Consider the following 22,373-nt stretch of genomic DNA (forward strand, 5'->3'; position numbering starts at 1 on the left):
ATGATTTTTTTTTTATGAGTAATGACCATATTTTCATTAATAAACAGGATTCATAATATAAAAAAAATTGAACCAACCTATTTTTTATATCGAAATTGGCTTAAAAATTAAACCATAATACAGTAGTCTCCCATTAATTCAAACCTCACCAACCTGAAAATCTGGATAATACAACCATTTTTAGGGTAAAAATAAAGAATTATATCTTGAACTGTTTTGTATTTTAAACATTATTTTTGATGTCTCCCCCCCCAACTATCAGCAAGTTTAGTGATTTCGTGCTTTTAAGAGTGTTATAGGCTGTCATGATAACTTAATGCTTATAGAGAAGTATTTTACTATACGCTCTTGTTTTACGTTATTCGACCAATCCAAAATTATGGTTATCCGAACAGATCTCACCCCAATTCATAGGCGTACCCAGGATTTTTTTTGGGGGGGGGGGGGGGGGTTTACTACCAGATATTATTCGGGGGGGGGGGGGGGGGGGTGTTTGAGAGAGGGGGCTTCTGATTTTTTAAGAAAAACTCCATAAACACCAAAAAATAATTGTTTAGAATAAACTTTTTTAAGCTTACAAACTATTTGCAGAAGAATTATTCAATTTTTTTTTTTTTTGGAAAATTCAGTAACCCCATTCTCCGGGTCGATGTGGATGTTTTAGTGGACATTCAGTAAGGCCAATCCATTCAGTCTGTCCTGAGATATGGTGTTCCGCAGATAGGATTTTAATCTTCTTAAGCAAGAAAATGTTCTCTCCGGAGTTGCCGTTGAGACGGGAAGGGTCGCCAAGACTTTTCGGGGGTGGGAGGGGGAGGTTGAACCCCCAAAACACCCCATCCTGGGTACGCCTATGCCCCAATTAGTTCGGATGAGATCCCACCAACGAGGGAAGCCCCGCCAGGCACTTACCGGCCTCCGAGTCGAGTATGTCGGTGGTGTATATCTTCCAGGGGTGGCGCGTGGTGGCGGTTGTGTTTGTCACGTGGTACAGGTCGACGTGGAGGAGAGCGTCCGTGTCGTCGGAGCTCTGGTCACCGAGCCAGCCGAGGAACACCGAGCCCGCCACCGGCGACGAGAACCTCGCCTCCGCGAACTTCTCGTCCGCGTTACCGGACACCTGTTCCCCCCCCCCCCCCCACAACGTTTGTCAGTTCTTTTCCATGTGCGGACAAAAGCTCTTCGCGCACCCTCCTTCACATCACACCCACTCACAGCTTCAGAACTCAACTGCGCTGCACTGCAATCTTGAAATAGCTTTTAAAATATAATATAGGGTGTCTTCTGAACAAAAAAAAAAACCCCTATGTTCATCTCAATACTCCAGGGTTCTCACAATTCTTACTTCTGCTCATTCCCCTGTTTTCCCTGTCACATATAACATTTTTTTTCCCCTGTCTCAACGGTCTACATGGCAAAATAACAGATACCTACCTGTACTAAAATAAAAACCAGAGCAAGGCATGATTCGACGTCGGGATAAAATCATAAGTGTTTTGTACTAACATGTAATTTAATTATCAATCTCTTAAGTACAATGGTCACATTATGTCATTTTATGTGATCAAGGCTTAATTTACATCATTATTATGTAAACAACGTTTCATTAAAATGTACTTCATACCGTACAGTTTCATAATAATATCGGCATGATTTTTCCCTAAATTTGTTTTTGAAATTTACGTTGTTAGTAATGTACATGCATGTATAAATGTTTATATTTGATGTTCTATATTCTAGAGCACACAAATCCATGTGGGATCCACGGAGTGAAATAAATAAATAAATAGATAAATTTTTTAAAAAAGGGAATTTTTTTTGCAAATTTTTTGCTCTATTTTTGGCACTGTCCACTTTTTTGTCACAAGCTGCAGGCTTATGCTAAAAAAAAAATGTATAAAAATATATGATGTTAGTATTTAATTCCATGACTGTGGAAGGAAACCTGCCGACTCTGGCCGCACTCTAGAGGCTCCACCAGAACACTCGGCCGGTGCCGGCGACGCTCACCGTGATGGTGCCGCAGGCGACGCCCGTGCTTTCCCCCGCCGCCTGCAGCACCAGGGACTTGCCCCAGAGCCCCTCCTCCCCCGTCAGGGGCATATCCGCCCTCGGCACCTCCAGCTGCGACGAGCCATTGGCCGGGAGGCTCAGCGGTCCGAGCTTCTCGTCCAGCGCGTACACGCTGGAACATGTGCCAGCCCCGTGGTTGGCTCACATTCACTGCAACCTGGAGGCTCGTCTACTGTGGTACTAACAGAGCGATCGAAAGATGTACAGGAGAGAGGCGGCGAAAATCCCCGAGGCCCGGGCACCAGAAGGGCCAAGATTGAATTTCGAGAAATATTTTTTTACGTGTGCTTTCGCTTTTACCCAGATATGAATGAAACATGTATCGCTAACAGAATTCAATTGGAAAATTTACGATCAGGGCAGTACGCGCGAATATAGGTATGCATGCTTTCAGTTTTATGGCCATGGTAACGTTTAGTCTTTAATTTTTTTTTGCTGTGGGCTTTTTTTAGTTCCAGGCTTTCGAAACTTGTACATTAGGTAACGGGCAGAGGCCGGACCAGATTAAGTGCCGCCTGGCCCTTTCTTCAGATGCAAAGGATGCAAAGCCAGGAGTTAGCCAACTTACAAACTTTCTTCGTTTCGACCAACTCCTCCACTTTTTAGTCGTTAACTTTTGAAGCAGTGATGGAGAGTAGCATCTTCTCCAAAATGTTGTTGAATTCACGTATCTTATGTGACAAATGTGAATTATCAAAAGCCTCCTGCCCAGGGAATAGTGGACATTTAGAATGCCAACGTTTAAACCTAGAAATTGGAGCAATGATTTGGCTCCAGAAAAGAAAACTAAACATTTTATATTTGGTTTTTATTCAACTTTTTAAATAATTTTTTTAAAGTCAGTTGTTTGATTTAATTAAAACAAGTCGTAAATACATAATTTTATTAAAAGCATGAAACACAATGTCAAGTTTGTCACACATGTGTGAACCAGCATTAAATATAGACTATTTGGATGAGGCATGTCGGTATGTAATGGGGAGGAAATATAATATTGTAGCCCACTAAAGATTACAATAATTCTTCCAAAATAAAATCACTGTAACTGTGTGTAGCTAGGTTGCTATAACTGTCTCTTTCTTTCTCTCTTTTTTTTAAATCCTGAAAGGGAGGGGTCAAGACCTCCGTCCCCTCAGCTTCAAGCCAAGGAACATTTTTTCTGTCAGTATGATTGGAGTTGTTGTACATGTAACAAATGTCACAAATGGCTGAGTTTTTCTCGAATCAGTTGTGCATTACGCACTTTCACTCTCGTATGGTTTACACTGGCGAATCCACAAGGATAGTGGCATGCATGCTCCACTCCTCCGCCAACCCTGAATAATTTTTTTTAAATTTTCTCCTAATCCTTATCATAGTTCACCAAACTTACTTAATTATTCTTTTACTGCAGTGCTATACATTACAGGAGATTTTTGAACCACAAATTAAATGTACTAAATACGTAAATTATAAATGTACTAAAATTGTATTAGAAAATATTTAATTTGGCCCTCCCCTGACATATCATTCTGCATCCGCCCCTGGTTCATTACAAGCTTGGCTCTTGGGGACATGGGCATCGCAAGGATATTTTTTTTTTTGGGGGGGGGGACTGCAATTGATTTAGTTGTTGAGGAATATCCATCCCCTGGAAAAAAAAAGCAGGGGGTCTTCCCCCGGGAAAATTTGGGGTTTGAAGGTGCAAAAAGGTGGTTTTTAGGCATTTTTGTTTCCTAGATATTCTAATTATAGTTGGTTGCAATATATAATTTATTTTTTATAAAAAAATATTTTCCGAGAACAAATTTTGTAAAAACCACAGTGCTCAATTTACCACGATTGGACTAAATGCACCATGCGCAACATATGGGTGTAATATCACAGAAATCATACTTTTAATATAACTACGAAACTAAGTATATTTATGGAGGGGACAAAATCGAAGACTTATTATTGGTTGGGGACACGTCCCCCCCCCCCCCCCCCCGTTGCGACGCCCATGCTTGGGGGATCTCGGGGGAGCCACTCACACATCGCCGAGCTTGTCGTGGTCACAGCGGCCCGCCAGCGAGAGGTAGTCCACGGGCAGCCGCCTCACGCTCCAGGACCACTCCGACGCCTCGTGCACCGACTGCAGGGACATCTTCACCACCACCGGCCCGCCGGGCTCGTGCCCGAAGCTCACCGTGCCGTGCAGTCCGCTCTGGGACAGGTGCGCCGTCAGGCGGAGCGCGCACGCCCTCTGGACTCCTGCGGGGCACGGAGCGAGTTAGTGACACGCTCGCGGAGCACGGGCGAGCAGCCCCTCGCTGCGATGTTAGCGTCGGCACGAAACAGTGGGACGGCGCTTCGTCGCGAAGCCGGCCAGCTAGCCCCTCCGCCTGCCTTCTTTCTTTCACGCTCTCCCCACTTTACATGGACGTCGCAATCGGGGGGGGGGGGGGGGGAACACGTCCCTCCCCCAATAATAAAAGTCTTCAATTTCGTCCCCTCCAATAATATATTTAGTTTCGTAGTTATATTTAAAAATATGATTTCTGTGAAATAACCAATATGTTGTGCATGGTGCATTTAGTCCAATTGTGGTAATGTGAGCACTGTGTTTTTTACAAATTTTTTCTCTGAAAATATTTTTTATAATAAAATAAATTATATATTGCAACCCACTTTAATTAGAATATTTAGGAAAGAAAAATGCCTAAAAACCACCTTTTTGCACCTTTAAACCCCAAATTTCCCCGGGGGAGGACCCCCGGACCCCCCACTTTTTTTCCCAGGGGATGGATATTCCTCAACAACTAAATCAATTGCAGTCCCCCTCAAAAAATATATCCTTGCGACACCCATGCCACTTACTTTGTTCATCAGATCTAAGGGGCTGGTAATATACGGTCAGCTCTCCGAGGGTGTACATGTCAGGCAAATGCCCAAGGCCCGTACGACCAGCAGTGCTCCGCGTTGGCGCGTTTAAATGTTATTAGTTATTAAGTCATATTGTAGTAGAAAAACTTTAAAAAATTTTTATTTCCTATACCTATGGATGGTATTTCACAGGAATTTGACTGTAAGATCTTATCTAAATAAACCAAAGATAAATCCTCAGAAAAAAAATTTCATAATTTTTTTAAATCAATCAGCAAAAACATTATCTAAATTTAAGCTCCTGATAGGTTTACAAAAAAAAATGCTGTTTGAAAGTTAAATTTGATATTTTATGGGCAGGAGGCCAGGGACAGCTCCAGGATTAATTTTTTGGGTAGGCCTGGACTGTACCGCAGGATCATGTGCACAGTTTTGGTAGTCCAGGCCCTACCTGGAAAAGGAGAAGGGGGGGGGGAGTCTGACCCCATATCAGAGGGTGGTACCAGTGGCGTAGCCAGGGGGGGAGGGGTTTAAGGGTTCTAACCCCCCCCCTCCCTTAGACCCAAATTTTCTTTTCTTATCTGAAAGCAGGTTAGCTAAAAGCCTGGGTGTCTTACTGCTATCACTGGCCACTGCACTGGAGGGGAAGAGTAAGCGAGCCCTACCGTTTCTCCTTCCCTTCCCCTCCCCTGTCGCGAGCAGAATCTATAAGGTTGTGACGCAGTGACGGGTCCCAAGCTTTCAAATATCTTACACATATTGTATTTAACCAGCGCGGTAATTATAAGCAGGTGGTGACTGGGCTTCCAAAAGTGTAAGGATCGCTGTGTGTGTATAGAATTAAGATGATGACATGGTGTCATGTAACTCTTCAAGCTAAAGATAATTGTTTCCAGGAGTAGGTCAGTTCTGCCGAAACCCAACCCTTTTTATTCCTTTTTTCTTTTGTAATGTCGGTCTTGGAGCATGATTTATGATTTTGAGTGGGCGTGTACAAGGCACTTGGATTGATTAAAATATCTTTAATTAATTTCTTACTTCATCACTCAAACAATTTTTTTATTAAAAAATTAATAATATTTTTACCATTACAATATTTAAAGTTAAGTACCGAAAACTGCTCAAATAGCACTATTTTACACCTTAAAATCCAAATTTTTTCCAGGGCTGAACCCCTGGACCCCCCCTTCCCCCCTCCGCTTTATTAGGGGGGACCATGCTTCTTAACCCCCCTATACACAAATCCTGGCTACACGACTGGGTGGTACGGGGAAATTTAAAATTCAGATGCAAAAAGGTAAGTTTTGTGGCTTTCTGAGGGTAATTTATTTCTCTCTTAAGTCCAATATGTATCATATATAAATCATAATAATTATTATAAATGTATATTTGTATATCAGAATATACACTTTAACATCTATAAATGTCACAAAATTAATTGTTAGGATTAAACTTCGTCAATATAAGGTGAATATTACAACGCAACTCGTACATTAATGTAAAATGTTACAAATCTGCAGGCAAATGTATAATTTCATTTTATTGCCATTTTCAAAATAAACCTTATGTTTAATATGAATTGAAAGTATATTTTTATAAGAAGTATTATTACAAATTTTTAATTTTGAAAATGTAGGGTAGGCCCAAGCCTACCTGCTGGAACCGCCACTGCCAGGGGCTATTCCATACGCTCCACTTCTTCTGGTACAGCCTCTATTCAAAATATTATACCCCCCATAAAAGTACATGGCCCAGGGCCCAACAAAGTCTAGAACTGCCACTGCTCTCCCTTTCCATTCCCATTCACTTGCCTCCACTTTCCCTTAACCCACCTAGCTGCTCACATCTGTACCCCCTCTAGTTCTCTCTCCAGCAAGGACGTCGGAATGTTTTCATGAGTGGGAGGGCGGGGGGGGGGGGGGGTGAAAAGATGTATCACACTTACGTCAGTCCTAGAGCGGGGGGTCCGGGGGCCCTCCCTTGGAAAAATTTGGAATTTTAGATGCAAAATTGTGCTATTTAATGAGTTTTCCGAACCAAAATATTAAATATACCATGCCAAGAATTTGATGACGTAGTATGTATTAAATACTAATCTGACAGCAGATATACGAGTAGTACAATTTAAATAAAATACCATCTAGGAATTTGGAATCATTTTACAGCATATTGACAATCATAAATTTGATTTTCTAATCAATGTGATCACCAATGCAACGTTTGTAACTACTGGTCGAGAAAAATACTACTAGGACCAAACATTTATTCTGGGAAAAGGAGGGGGGCGAAATGCTACTCTCGCCCCCCCCCCCCCCCATGCATAACAGCACGGGGGCGACTCGCCCCTGCTGCCCCTCCTGTTCCGACGTCCCTGCTCTCCAGCACTTCTGTCAACTTTATTACCTACTAAATTGAAGAGTAGGTATCTTCCTCTAAAAAAAAAAATATATTGCTGTGTCTGTTTTTAGTCCATGATAACTTAAAGGTTTCATATGTCCATGATAACTTATGTAACGGTTTTATGTACCTTGCTATTATTTTTGTCAAATTTGATATACATTTAGAACTGAACACAAATTAATTTTAAAATATTACTTAAATTCTGTATAATTCATGACTTGGTTCCCTGTAATCTATGAACTAAATTCAAAATAATGGTAGTTTCAAACTTGTAACTGTGTATAAAAGCAAGATATTTTTTTTCTTCTTATTTTTTTTCCCCGGTTCATCAAAATATGGTTGATTCGTTTTGGTTAAAGGGGGGTAGTGGGGTAGGACTGGAATGTGACAGAACAAAGGCAGGCTTAAAGTCAGAGGTGCCCACCCCCTTCAAACACTATGACTCACCCCCCCCTAACATAATGATGCGACCCCCCCCCCCCACCCGAAATTTGTTATGCCATTTTCTCAATGATTTACTCAATTATTTTATAATATTATACTTTTTAGTATTATATTTTATCACATTTTGCATTAATTAAAACTGATTTTCTAATAATAATAATTTTGGTCATATCAGGTAATATTTCCATCCTGAACCAACAGATGCCAAACTGCTTTTGTTGAGGAAAGTGCGGGGTTGCCAATTTGATTTATTATTAAAGCACCAGAAACGTATTTTCACATTAGAAGCTATAATTATGTAAATAATATATACATTTTTCTCATCTTTAAACCACCCTCCCCCCCCCCCCCCTGAAATTTTAAAGACGCAGTCTGCGTCGTTACCCCCCCTTGTGGGCACCCCTGCTTAAACCATAGGCATAGGATTTGGAATTTCGAGTACATACAAAGTTTTATTTCCTTAAATTAATAAATTTTTAATAAATTAAAAACATTTACTGACTTGTTTATAGTTACTTTTTAATGCAGTGTCTATAAAATATTAAATCTCGTGCTCTTGATAATCGTACCGCAACTTACACAGAGACTTCAATGAACAAGTAGAAGTGCAACATTTTTTCCTTTCTTACTGATTAAAATTATTACCACTGCACACGCGCATTTGACACTGACCTATATTTTGACCATTGTATCTCGTAATTTTGCACTAGTTAAGAAATAAAACAATGAAAACACTTACCTAACATAAATAACAACCACCGAACGTGACAACAAAATTTCTTCATTTCTTTATCTACTGGCAGAACACAGACATTGAAATAAACGTGTTTAGATCCTGCATATTTAACATATCTAACCACGATATGTGCAGGAATTGCAGACGATGGCTACAAGTAATATCTTCCACGCTGCTGTGGTGGTACAACTGTGCAATTATTGTTGCAAGCCACAGCACACAAAATTTCAGGACCTCCAAGAAGGGGGCTGTGGGAAGGATTCATGAAATTAATGTGTTCTTTTGGGAACAGCAACACCTGTAAAAATTAAAGTAAAAAAAAGCAGTCCATTTAATCAATGTGGTTTGTATTTGTAATTTGTTTATTAATTTACTTTTTTATGCAACTGCTTTTTTTTAATCATTTGCTGCTGATGGAAAAAAAAGGGTGCAGAACGGCATTGACTAACATTGTTAAAAGACGAAACATTTTTGCTCTCATACAGTTTTTAATTATTGAAAAAATATTATACTAGATCTGTGGAAGAACGTATGTACTAAAACACTACAAACCTATAGAAATTACTAGATCTAGTACGGAAGTACTAGAAGTACAGACTCTGATTCGCTCACTAACCTGCCTGAAACTGACTGACACGGGGAAAAGAAAGTTCTTTCATGTGCTGACATGCTACAGTATAAGGTTCGTCTACTAAAGTCCGAACATGTAGGCAGGCCATGTCCTTATCCTAGTGTGAATGACATCACAGTGTCGCCCTTGAGTCGCGACGAAAGTATCTTAAGGCGGAATTACAATAGCCCATTGCCTCTATTTGTCCGGCATCTGTCCATTGTAAAACGCTTGGCTGGATGCGTGGTTTGACGGACGAAAAAGTGATGGACAGATGGTTGAAGGACGGAGGCGATGGGCTACTGTCAGACCGCCTTTAGTTATGTGAGTTCGTTTAAATTTTAGGGTAGATCTGCCATGTAAATATTGCTTCCAACAATAAGAATTCGATGATGTTATACATTCTTTTGAAAACTATCTCAACAAACCATATGTTTTCAAATTACTGTCTTTAGCAATACACTTCACCGTGCAGTAGATAGAAACAGATTCAAGGTCTCACATCTCAAACGTTCGCATAGAATAATATGAGCTCAGGCAGTCTTAGCATTTGGGCTGTAAACACATAATGTTGTTAGTCACGTAAACCAGTGGTTCCCACAAAGAGGAGGCGGGGGGGGGGGGGGGGGTAACGACGCAGACTGCGTCATTAAAATTTCAGGGGGGGGGGGGGGTTGTCAAAAGACGAGGAAATATATATCATTTACATACTTATAGCTTCTAATGTGAAAATACGTTTCTGGTGCTTTGATAATTGAAAGGGATCTTGTATATCAAATTGGCAACCCCGCACTTTCCTCAACAAAAGCAGTTTGGCATCTGTCGGTTCAGGATGGTCCCTATCCCCGCTTCGGCAATAAGTGCACACACGCATATGACCAAAATTATTATTATTAGAAAATTAGTTTTAATTAATGCAAAATGTGACAAAAGATAATACTAAAAAAGTATAATATTATAAAATCATTGAGAAAATGGCACAAAAATTTCGGGGGGGGGGCCCTCAATAGATTAGGGGGGGGTGAGTCATAGGGTTTGGGGGGGGGGGGGTGGGCACCTCTGTGTAAACAGGTCGAAGTGACGGGAATACAAGAGCCAACATTTCCTCGCATATGACAATTTGATTTTACAATAATTAAATAATATATATGCTCGTTGATTTTGAGACTGGCTAGAGGGTCAAGTACCCCGAAACTGCTACATTTTTGGAGCAACTTATTCAAATACTTATTTCACTTTTTCATAGAGCAAAACCTGTTGAAGGAAATTAGTGCGTAGTTACTTTCGATGGTATACGAAATATCTTACAAGAGCAAAATGTCAATAAAATCTTATAACCATAACTATTGAGGCCACTTGTGGCGGCCTCAGTCGTCTTGGATATTATTATTTTTATTTTGCGTAAAGTTAATTCTAAGATGATTTAATTTTTTATAACACTATTTATGTCCTTATATTATTTAATGGTGTATTTTAATATTTATTTATTGTAACTTTTTAATAGTATACTTGGTTTATTTTACGTTAAGTACTCTTACTCTGTAGTGGGACGTACGAGAAGTAACGAGAACGATCTAGCGGAGTGAGGGGTGGTAGCAGAGGAGGGGGGTGACGTCAACTGACGTGACGAGGGGGAGGCGGCTGCCAGCTGTTTGCGAGGGGAGTGTGTTTTTGACCATCGGCCGCAGAACTCCTCGTGAATGGAGGAATCGCATCCCAGCCATGGGGAAGTTGTGTTACATTACGTGAACAAGAATTAACGGTAATATGACGGTAAAGCCATGGCACATTTGGCGAAGCGAAAAACGTGGTGGTACACGAGCGCGCGATGGTGTGAGGCTGGTGCACGGGCCACAGAAGCATTGCGCTGCTAGAGGCGCAAATAGTGAGTGGGGTTTACGCCCGACCCCGGGAGTCTCCGGCTTCAGAGTTATGCTTCAGTACCAAGTAAGTGTGAGAACTGGATTTTAGTACTTTATTTTCCAGGCTGGTACGATTTACAGAAGATGTGTATTGAAAACAGAGTGCGGCGACGGGATTTAGTGGGTGGATTATCTCGGCTGAAGAACGTCATAATTTCGGTTCCTCCCCCCTCCTCTGTAATAGACTTTTTTGGGACTTTGGATTAGAATTAATTATACTGCAAGAGTGTCTGTAAACCAATGTCGTTACACTGTGAATGTAATTATACCAATTTAAATGATACCCAAAATTTACCTTTTAAATCCCTTTGCCTTTTTACGGTATTTAAGTTAGAGCATCTTTGGTTTGATAATTCATTATTATACCTATCACGATAGAGTTTCCAGGACTGTCGGTAAATTTAGTATGCTTATATAATTTTTTGCGCACTTGCCAAATGTTAGACCAGTCGATGCGCGTATGTTAAACTTAATTTCTTTACGCTCTCAGTATCAGTATATCAGTGGTGACGCGTACACAGGACTGGCGTGGTGAGTGCGGACGTGTGCAACTGCCTCAGTATAAGGGGAGTTGGCCACACTATCAATTTCGATTTTTATTTCTGTCAAAGCACGATTTTTTTAGTACCATTAAATCAAAACAAAAAAAAGTTATAATGTTTTGCCGTCACCCGACCTATGTGAAAGCGTCGCGGTGCTCTTGTTGTCCGGAGGGGCGCCAGGCTAGCGGGCTGCTAGGCCGTTGGTGTTGGGTCGTGAGTACTCTGCCCCCGCGTGCCCCGCCAGGTACACGGCTTGAATCTACCCTGAATGGCTCTCCCTTGATTGTGAAGGCCGCTCGGCCGTGTGGAGGACGGGAGACTCCGAAAAATTAGTATACACGAGTTGGTGAGAATTACCTTTAATCTAGTCCCGCTACAAAACACTCTCACCAACACTTGGCGATGTCTAGCCGTTACACAATTAACACAGAAAAAACATAACACTACGCGACATTAATGGTTACCGCGGCAGTCTCGCGGGACGCGGGTCGATGCTCGCTGGAGACGGCCAGCGCCGAACATTAACGGGTGCAGGGGGGGCTCTATGAGCGGGCTCCTAAATTCGGCGAAACACTTACGTGAATGATACGATCTGCAGCGCGGTATCACGATGAAGACGGTCGGGATAGGCCCGGTTAAGTAAAATACGCGCCGAGTCGACGTGGGCAGCTTATGAATTAATAAGGGGTTTAAATTTAAATATTTAGTGCAGAATAAAATGATCACAGAAAGTAAACTTGGATGCTGCCCACGGACACACGTCTGTTCCCGGCGCGGAGTGGTTCGAGACTGCCGGACATGGCCGCCTCGCAAGGAAGTGAAACTTTCTCTTCTTTGTGAGTCGGCGTCAAAAAACTTATATTAACTTAATTTGCACTATTATAAGCTAAAAACACGTTCCAGGTGCTCAATTAAAAGGTAGCACCTGGTAATTGTGTGCTTAAGGCTTAACAACTGTTTTATAGTAGTATTTAATTATTTGAATTGTGGCATCAAGTTGGCGACTGTAAATTTATCAACATATTGTCTCACTGTGAGCCGTTTTAGTTGGATTTCTTCTAATCTGACACGATCATAGTCACGGGCATTTTAATTAAGGCCAGTGGCCGCGGTGACTGTTAATGAGGTTTGTTGTCTATTGGGGTCACGCCCGAGGCGCTCGCCTGACTCAATCCGGCTGGGCAAGGGGCGCGCTCCGAAAACGGGATACGGTACTGGCGGTGCGGAGCACGGGCTTAAAGGCCATGGTCGGTACGACGTCAGTTTAAACCTATGGATTTACCAAGAAAAATTTCTTAATATTAAAATATTGTGCCTTTGAAAGATTTGTGCAATGGGCTGTGCATGACTTGATGTAAGCTTTTGGACATTTGGCGTATGTCCAAAAGCTTACATCAAGTAAATATATTGCATTTTAATAATTACATTTTAAGTAATACATCATTCAAGGTGCAGTCTTTAATAGATTGTGATATTTTATTATACCATTTATAACACATACATTAAAATCTGTTGTAAATTAATTAACAACCAATTATAATCGTAAGTCGATTTCTTTGATTCTTTATCTTTAGAAAACAACTTTTATCGTTGGCTACTACCATTGAACATAATGTCTGGTGTTGACTACCCAGGAGGACGACTATAACTTGAAGTTGAAGTACGACGTGTTCTCCAGCTGCTCCTGAATCTCCTCGAGAGTCTTTCCCTTTGTCTCCACGACGAACACGAATACGAACACGAACCCCAGGAAGCAGAAGAGCCCCAGCAGCCAGAAGGACACGGCGAAGCCCAGCGAGCTGACGGACATGGGGAACACCATCGCAACGACGAAGGCCACGAGCCAGTTGACGCTGGAGCAGATGGGGCCGGCAATCTCCTTAATCTCGGGAGGGAACAGCTCGCCCAGCAGCACCCACGGCACGGCGCCATAGCCTGCACTGTAGGTGACTAGGTAGGCGCAGAGCGCTGCGAGTGGCAGCCAACCTATGGACGAGTTTTCCCCCCTGTAGTAGTGAATGCCGATGACCACGTGGCAGGTGGTGGTGAGCACCCCCGAGACCAGCAGCATGTAGCGCCGGCCCCAGCGGTCCACCAGCAGCGTTGACACGAGCGTGGCCACCGCCAGCACCACCCCTGTGATCACTGTGGCAACGTAGGGGTCGATGTCGCTGCCAGCGCCCTTGAAGATGGACACTGTGTAGAAGACAACGGGCTTGATGCCGCTCGCCTGCTGAATGGTCATGGTCACAGCGGAGATTACGAGGGCTCTTGTGGCAGCGCGGGTCGCGAAGGCCTTTCGCAGCCCTATCTCTTTGGCACGCATCTGCTCTAGGTACTCTGCGATGAGCACCATCTCCCGCGCGACGTCGAAGCGCGGGCCACGCAGCCAGCGCAGGGCTCGCTCCGCCCCGGGGTCGTCGCCGCGTTCCATCAGGTACACCGGTGTCTCGGGCACGAGCCAGGCGAGTCCGAAGAAAAGCGCCGGCACGGCTGCCGAGCATAAGTTGAGAGTCAGCAGGCTGCCCCAGTGTCCTATCACATAGGCTGCCACCAGCCCTGTGCACAGGAACAGCTGGTAAAAGGTGCCGAGCGCCCCGCGCACCTTCTTGTCGGCGACCTCGCCATTGTATATGGGCCCCACCACCGAGAACACGCCGCCGCACAGGCCGGTGAAGAAGCGCGCCACCAACAGCCATGGCACGCTGCGCGCCAAGGCCAGCACGATCCAGGACAGCGCGAATGCCGGGGCCATGACGAGCATGACGGTTCGCCGTCCCATCACCTTGGAGCACACAACAGTCAGCACTCAGTCCTCCCAGCAGCCTGTCATCTGTCAGGTAGGCTGCTGGACATACATCCCCTTATAGCACGCACCAGTCAGCACTAAAACTTCCCAGCAGCCTTTAATCTGTCAGCTAGACTGCTGGACAGTACAGCCCCATCACCTTGGTGCACACACCAGTCAGCACTCATTTCTCACAGCAGAATGTCAGCTGTCAATAGGCTGCAGAGTATCTCACCAAGTACAATAAAATAAATATCAGGGAGCGAAACAAGATTGCATAAACTCTTACGAGGCAAACACTTTTGAAAAAATCTGGATTGGTTTCCATGTGACAGAACTCGATGTGGCTTTCTTTGAATTAAATTTACCTTGACAGCACTAAACGAAAAAATCAAGTGTAAAGTGATAAAATTTGAATACCATGTTAAGATGTCGACATCAATTCCAAGCTTATTGCTTGAACGACAATCAAGAATCGACATGAAAAATTTCCATTAAATTTTAATGAATGTTATTGACATACAAATTTCCTAGTTTTTATTGTATGTCATAGGGTTAGCTAAAATCAACCAGTGTCAAATATTAAAATTAAAGATAGCACAGGAAGGAATTATTCAGAACAATACCACACTACAGAAAAACACATTGGGCTGACAAAGACAATTTAGTGGCAACCCTGGATGGTGGGTGATCTGCCCCTCACTGAAGGGTGGCAACTTGCGCTTACAACATTGTCACTGTGAAATGTGATTTATAAACATAAACGCCCGAAATGTTTTATGGAAAACTTTCTTTTTATTGTACAGTTTTATGCTTCTTGCATGGATATCGACAAACATATGGGCAGTGTACAACATACAAGCACCCTATCCAGAGATGACTTGTGTCGGTTAAAATCTACATGCAAAATTCTCGTGGCAAGACCCCCCACCCCCCTACCCAAAGGGAAACCGAATTTTCGGGGCCTTCTTCCTAATACAACAAATTTGTGCCCCTGGTTGCAACAAAAAAATATCATCAGTAAATGTTTTAATTCCATCTGCGAAATTTTCTTTACATTTAATATTTGAGTTGGCTGGTTTTGGCTTGTTTTATGTGTATTTGCAAATTTATCTTTCTTTGCCTGTTCTTCGGATATTCTGGATGGCATACAATTCAAACGAACAATGGTGCATGACCTAAATAAAGATTTAAATAAAACATCCCACATTGCAAGAAACATTCCAAGAAAGTTTCATTCCAATCTTTCAGTCTTCTAAAGACATCTTCTCCAATCTTGCTATGAATAAGCGAGCAATGTTGTATCTATCATGGATTAATTTTGCAAATACAAGTTGATTTGGCCTGTCTATTTTCTAACCCATTACGAAATGAACCTCTGTACTCGTTAACTTGTGATAACCAACTGGTTCTCAGCGACATAGTTTAGTGCGACCCGCTTAGAGAATCTCTCTATAAATTATAATTAGGTAATCTCGTGTATCAGCCATCTTTGTTTGCCTGTATGTAGGATAAGTTGTCAGCAGACACTCTTAAAAAAAAAAAAAAAAAAAAATGTGAGCGAGACTTTCAGTACTTGACAGTGATTTGTAAACATCTAACCTTGGTAAAGAGCAAATTCATGTATTCTCATGTTACAAATAAATATATGATACGAAACTTCGACACGAAATTTAATGTAGAATATCTTTAAAATACTAAAATTGTGTTTTCAACTACAATTCTGGATGCGAATCACACGTAGTTTCAGCACACGTCGCTAGAATTCGCTATGTTAACTATCAAATCATTCAATTTGTAGACCGAAATTTTGAAACTATATAATGAAAAGGCTCCGATAAAAGTGAAAAGAATGGGAAAAAAAATACTAAACCCCAGGTTTGGACCTGATTTTCGTCAAATAATTTTATTCAATCTCTGTCCATGTTATTAAAATTCACCAAATCGTTAATATTTAGTCTTTGTGAACTTTGGTTCGCGTCATCTGCCACAGATGGCAGCACAGTGCTTGTTAAAATTGAATTACATTACATTCACGAAATTACTCCCACCAAATGCCAAACACCGAGAGCTAAGATGTTACAAATCAAAAGACATAAAAAACCAACCAATTGTGGTGTTGCATTGATTACGTTAATTGAAAGCGAAATGTAACGCGTAAGTGCATGGAGAGACACCTTCATGAGCAGCGCGAGTGGCAGCATGACCACAGCGGCGGCTAGGTTCACGATGCTGCCCAGCCACGACACGTCGATCACGGTCAGCGGCAGGTCGTGCCTGAGCTTCTCCACAGCCGTGGCCGACCAGCCCACCACCATGCCCAGGCCGAACGCTCCCAGCGCCACTGCAAATAAAGGTGTCCGCTCTCCTGTAGTCCCGCGGCTGACATGTCATCATTATCATATAATTAGAACTCAAATATCATTTTTAGCTAAAGCTATGTAGCTAATCAATATAAATTTGGTATCTTCATGTTTGAAGTACCTCCGGAACTCTTCAACTTTGATATCCTCCAGTGCCTTTTTCGAAGCTGATTTTACCGCCTCCACATCATCAAAATGCTTCCTTTTTAGATTTTTCCTCATTCTCGGGAACAGCAAAAAGTCGCACAGGAGAGGCTAAATAGCGGTTCACTCTTAAGGGCGTGTGTCTGGGGGCACTGTCGTGATGAAATAACCAGTCACCTGATCACCAAAGTTCCGGGCGTTTCCTTCGCACATCCTCTCGCAAATGTCTTAAAACTTTCAAATAAAAGTGCTGACTAACAGTCTGGCCTAGGTAAAGAATTCCTGGTGCATAAATCCACGAACATCAAAAAAGACAATGTTCATTGTCTTAACATTCGACCTCACTTATCTTACTTATTTTGGTCTGGGGGAGTTAGGAGTCTTCCACTGGCTTGATGTTTTCTTGGTTTCTGGGTCATACCCGTAACACCAATTCCTATCACCTGTAACGAATTTGGTCAAAAAGTGTGGATCCTGTATGAGAATGCGAGAAACCAATTTAGTTGCAACATTTCTCATTTGCAAATCCTCAGTCAAAAACCACTGGCAAGAGCTTTAACTCACTTGTGTCTCTTCTGAAATTTCATACATCGTGCTCCTTAATTGATTTTTTTGGCGAATTTTTCCAACATATTCATCATTTCGAGATGATGAAGGGCGCCAAGAACGAGCATGGTTTTCAACACTTATTTCACCATGTTTAAAATGTCAAAACTACTCGATAACTTGTGTGTGGCTCGTAGTATCCTCATTGAAAGCCTAATTAAGCATTTTGTAAGCTTCCATTGACGATATTTCAAGCAGGAAACAAAATTTAAAACATATTCTTTTTTCTTTTAATTCTGCCATAACGACTTTGCAGGCGGAACATGAGAACAGTAAGAGAACAACAATACTATGATCAAATGTTAACCTACAAACTGATGTCATATATGGGCAGCTGTTTAGTGAAGATATCTACTAACCCCATTTATTGGGAGCACTCTCTACTAATTCTACGAATTGTAGCGCGTTCTCAGTCCGGTTGTTTGGTCCCCCCTCGTATATATATATATATAATGAAATACATGTGACATCTCGGTGAATGCAGCATGTTATTTTGGGAGTGGAGTCACATGGAGTCACAAACCACAAAGGCAGTGATGCATGTTGAAAATGGTAAGCTACTGTCCAAAAAACTTATATTTAATTGTAAGGTTTTTGATGACAAAATTTCTTATTTTTAAATTCCCCTCCCCAAAATAAATTCTTTGTCCACATTGGTTATGAATGATTCGTTCTTTCTTTTGTAAATAATTGTCATTGACACAGCGCTCATTGGTCGGATAACCTTTGGTCTGATAGCGAAAGTTAAAATTCACTGTTTGGAGTCAAAACAGAATTTTTCTTGAAAGAGAGTAAAGGAGCTAAATTTTATGCATGTAATATTTCCGTATTCCCTTTAGTACAAAATGCGTGAAAAAATGCTGCAAGTAAAGTCTAGGCTTACCAATAAATGCTGCGATGTACTGAGGAAGCTTTTGTGCTTTCGTTGAAGAGAAGTCAGGTGGCTCATTTTCAGATCGCTCGTCAACTTGTTGGGTGTCTAGCATGCTTCTATAGCGTTGAGATACTCTTGGAGGGTCAAGTACCGATGTGTGATCCTGCAGTGTAGATTGGTGCACTCATTATGCATGAACTCTTTGAACAAGCTCATGAGAGTACACAGATTAAATTTTGTTTAATTGATGTAGCGAAAGAAAGGGTTGGGGGCCACGCATAACCACTTTTCCCGCTGTTTATTTTCAAATTATTTCCATTTGTAGGTAAACTTTTTATTTTATTTCATATACGACCCTGGACAAGCTGATGATAGATAGTGAAGCAGCGAGGCAAGCAGTAAATATGTTTCTGTGGCTTTTGCTACAATTGTAAATAAAAAAGAGAGTTGTATTACATAATGTAGGATTCATGGAAAGTGAAATCATTAGAAATTAAAATTCACAACAATCAGATATATTTTGGGACAGATCTCGCTAGCTAACCATTTTTTATAAACATGGAAAACAGAAATAATGACAAGAGGTTTCGGATTAAAAACCGGGTCCTCAGAATGTGAGTGCGGTATCTTACCACTTACCTCCCTCCCAATTGAAATATGTCTATCAGTATTGACGTCGACCGACTGAAGGCCACCCTAAAGCCCGACCTGCAACCGCCAGTATTCAACCCCGCTAACGGAACGCGCCCCTAGCCATGGCCCACCCGAGACAGGCGAGCCACTGGCAGACAAGGTAGAATCCGGCCCCATAATAACCAGACCAACACTACAGTCAATCCCTCTGATAAATCACACGCAGAATAAAATAACATTGCGTATAGGTTAAACGTTCTCTCAATGAAAATGCGACGTAGGAGTGCCCGGGCACTCACGTGTGAAAATGTGTCAGTACGTGTGCGAGTGTCCCCCTGGCGGCCTTCTACCTGTATTAATTAAGTGTTTCAGGTGACATAATTGTTACCTCCCTATGTTGGGTTTTTACTCCCCACCAGAGCAGTCCGGCAAAAGACGAACAGTCTCTGGTGTGACTTACAGTTCAAAAACATAATCCGTAAACATGCTAAATCTAAATCGTAGAAGGGATGTTTAATTTAAATTTAGTTTGAATAATTAATGTAAGAACTTAGCGCTCTTAAAATCTCTTGTTAACATGTTAATTTGGAAAATAACGTAATAAGGTCAACCCCGGCGTGAGAGGACACCGAGCCTCGGCTGGACGCCATGACACCACGGCAGTACAGCGCGACTCGTGGACCGGGGCAGATGCACGTCCCACGGAGAGGCAGCATCCTTTGTCTACACTGAAGTAACTCCTGGTAAATATAGTCACGCCACAGAAACTTTTTTTTATTAAGCTCTCCGTGCATACCCGGTCCAACATTTCGGTCTAGGACTTAATCCGGCCGCGTAAATTCAAAACTCCCTGCACCACACTTGGTCTGCGGGGCAGTTTGCCAGCATACAGCACGGGCCGCTTCCCGAAACCCCGAACTTTTGTTAAAGCCACGCGCCCCGGCGCTGACCTCACCAACGTAGGACTTGGACTAAGTTAGCTGCAGTCCACGCTCCACCACAGTGGGTGCGAACACCGCCTTGAAGCAAAGACATACGGGATTGGCCGCCTCCAATCACACTCAACGCCTTATTCACATAACATTTTTAGTAATTTTGTGCAACGCCTTATTCACGTAACATTTTAGAGTACCTCTGTGTAATGTGTAACTTGTGTATTGTGTGACGTCAGCTTCTGTACGACGTGGTGTGTAATCCACTGTACTACGCCAAACCCACAGTCGCACGAATAAACGGCGCACGTAATTTGCCGCATTAATTCAGCGCCTAATTAATCAGTCATACAAACCCCCAACCACCACCAAGTAGGGAATCCTTCATATCCCACGCAACACCGCCGACGGTCCTAGTGGGCCACGCAGGGGCAACTGCCCCCACGACCCACCTCTCAACTAGGAACAGAGCTAGTCTGACGCCCACCTGGAAACATTCCATTGATAACAGCCTTTCCCGCTAGGAACCACACCGGGTCTCGAACCCGAGTCCCCGGACGATGGCAGTACCAACATTCAATGTCGGCATTAAAAAAGAGTACAAGTCACTTTGATTTGCATCATTCGAGGTCATCATTGCATTAGCCTTAACAGCATACGGTACTTAACTGAAAGTGCTCTAATAGTAATACCTAAAATGTAGTGACAGTTTTTTTTTAAATAATCTTACTCTTGCAGCTTTGTTGCAAGTACCACTAAAGAGTTGTTTGCAAAAAAAAAAATAAATAACAAAAACCATTTGTCCAAGAGTTATTGGTCTAAACTTTCAGCAAATCATTCGAAGGAATGCTCATGGGTTCAAATTCATGACTTTCCAGGAAAAAAATTAACTCCAACACACAATATTTGATTTACTACCCATTATTTGCACAAAAATTGTATGTCACCAATAAAAATAGACTCTTAACAAGAATTACTTTAATTGACTATGGATTTTTAACATTTATTTTATTCAAACTAACTAGATATACATGTTAAAAAGATAATGACATCCTGAAACATTTAAATTTTGCGAGTACATACCTACGCTTCAAACCAGCCAGTATTTTATAATGGAAACATTATTTGTAAATATATAACCAAACTATGCGCTGAAATAACCAAAATAAGCTTTGCTTTTTTTTTACTCCATGGTAGTAATAAACCATACAAAAGATAGGTTAGTATACAATTGTAAAATAAGACAATACCAAAAGTCCAACAGTGTAAATACTTCCTATTTTATAATGTATAGTGATACATTTGCCTTCTTTGCTTCATCTATAATGTTGCTCGGAGCGAAAATAGAGTTTTTTTTTTTTATGAATTTAGCCTTTGACGACGTCTTAAAAATAAGTACACACGCGGCAACTATGCAATTGTAATGGTATAATCTTTTCGTAAAGAAAAAAAAACTTTCCGGGAAACTAAAAAATAATTCTACATATTAAAAATAATATTGTAAAATGCAACAGCCACGGTTAATAGATTATCGTGCTTCGTCCTATGAATTATTAGTCAGTGGAGAGTTTGTTTATTCTATAGTTGAAGCAAATATTTGATTGAAGTCAGCTGGTTGATAATTGGAGAACAGCTAAACAAATCGTAGCTATATAATCGCTAATATTCTATAAGTTTGTTTGTTACCTTGAAAGGCATTTGTTAAGCAGAATTGTACAAAATATCATTAGTCGACATTTCAAATGCGAAAGAAGCTGCCATACTCGAGGAACTTTTCGATTATTGCTGTCGAGGCAACAGACTTGATTTACAATTCTCATGCGGTGGGGCAGAAATCCGGACAGCTAATCACATCGCATTTCGTCAACACGAGTCACCCTGAAATATCGAAGGGAATAAAGAATGTGTCACACATCGCTGCTTTACCCGGAGTTTGAACAAACAAACCCTTCGCACCCAGGTGGCACAGTGGACTTCTTTAGAAGATGTTCAACGTGCACAGTGACAAAGAGTAGTTATTATGAATACCGTAAAATGGGGTGAAGTGATACAATTTTCAAATTAAAGTTTTAATAATTCTTGTATTTCTATCAAAACAAGAAAACATACCATCCAGTAACACTGATACTAACTTGTACTTCACTGTCTTGTGAAAGAAAGTCATCCAGTTTTTTAATTTATATTTTTTATTTTACAAAAACCACCTGTCTCACTTCACCTCACAGGAAGGGGTGTAGTGATACAACAATTTATACATATGGATATATCACTTCAGAATAATAATGAGGTGATGTAATACAAATATTATTGTTTTAATTTGCTCTACAAAACTTACTAGCACTACGTATTGTCACAAAAAACACACATACTTGGGCAAATTAAATTTTTTCTAGATTGTTCAGATTATTGACATTCAACAAAACATGTTCTGATAGCTAATTTAGCATCTTGCCATGTAAAAT

At 41.5% G+C, this 22,373-nt stretch overlaps 2 protein-coding genes across 3 annotated transcripts; both read right to left on the reverse strand.

Moving 5' to 3' along the window:
• Window positions 1-568: 568 nt before the first annotated feature.
• LOC134536509 (uncharacterized) lies at window positions 569-8,676 on the reverse strand. The gene is made up of 4 exons (XM_063376231.1): window positions 8,501-8,676; window positions 4,086-4,305; window positions 2,011-2,185; window positions 569-1,120 (listed from the first exon to the last, which is right to left on the reverse strand). Exons 1-4 carry the CDS (start codon window positions 8,544-8,546, stop codon window positions 863-865), a joined length of 699 nt encoding a protein of 232 aa, XP_063232301.1. The 5' UTR covers window positions 8,547-8,676; the 3' UTR covers window positions 569-862.
• A 4,338-nt stretch (window positions 8,677-13,014) lies between these two features.
• LOC134536510 (facilitated trehalose transporter Tret1-like) lies at window positions 13,015-21,144 on the reverse strand. Of its 2 annotated transcripts, XM_063376232.1 has the most exons (4): window positions 20,995-21,144; window positions 18,356-18,509; window positions 16,537-16,703; window positions 13,015-14,356 (listed from the first exon to the last, which is right to left on the reverse strand). In XM_063376232.1, exons 2-4 carry the CDS (start codon window positions 18,456-18,458, stop codon window positions 13,214-13,216), a joined length of 1,413 nt encoding a protein of 470 aa, XP_063232302.1. In that variant the 5' UTR covers window positions 18,459-18,509; window positions 20,995-21,144; the 3' UTR covers window positions 13,015-13,213. The 2 variants fall into 2 exon arrangements, with proteins under 2 accessions (XP_063232302.1, XP_063232303.1); XM_063376233.1 differs by lacking the exons at window positions 16,537-16,703; window positions 18,356-18,509 and having other exon boundaries at window positions 13,032-14,356; window positions 20,995-21,022.
• Between the last annotated feature and the right edge of the window lie 1,229 nt (window positions 21,145-22,373).

The sequence above is a fragment of the Bacillus rossius genome, chromosome 11 (assembly GCF_032445375.1).
Source record: "Bacillus rossius redtenbacheri isolate Brsri chromosome 11, Brsri_v3, whole genome shotgun sequence".
Classification (NCBI taxonomy): domain Eukaryota; kingdom Metazoa; phylum Arthropoda; class Insecta; order Phasmatodea; family Bacillidae; genus Bacillus; species Bacillus rossius.

What these genes read in the sequence shown, in the direction of transcription:
- LOC134536509 (XM_063376231.1), bottom strand. Translation starts at nt 8,546, where the DNA reads ATGAAGAAATTTTGTTGTCACGTTCGGTGGTTGTTATTTATGTTAG. An exon ending in CACGACAAGCTCGGCGATGT is followed by an intron (nt 2,186 to 4,085) that starts GTGAGTGGCTCC and finishes CACATGTTCCAG; the next exon opens with CGTGTACGCGCTGGACGAGA. An exon ending in TCGCCTGCGGCACCATCACG is followed by an intron (nt 1,121 to 2,010) that starts GTGAGCGTCGCC and finishes GGGGGGGAACAG; the next exon opens with GTGTCCGGTAACGCGGACGA.
- LOC134536510 (XM_063376232.1), bottom strand. Translation starts at nt 18,458, where the DNA reads ATGCTAGACACCCAACAAGTTGACGAGCGATCTGAAAATGAGCCACCT. An exon ending in GTACATCGCAGCATTTATTG is followed by an intron (nt 16,704 to 18,355) that starts GTAAGCCTAGAC and finishes CTTTATTTGCAG; the next exon opens with TGGCGCTGGGAGCGTTCGGC. An exon ending in CACTCGCGCTGCTCATGAAG is followed by an intron (nt 14,357 to 16,536) that starts GTGTCTCTCCAT and finishes GTGTGCTCCAAG; the next exon opens with GTGATGGGACGGCGAACCGT.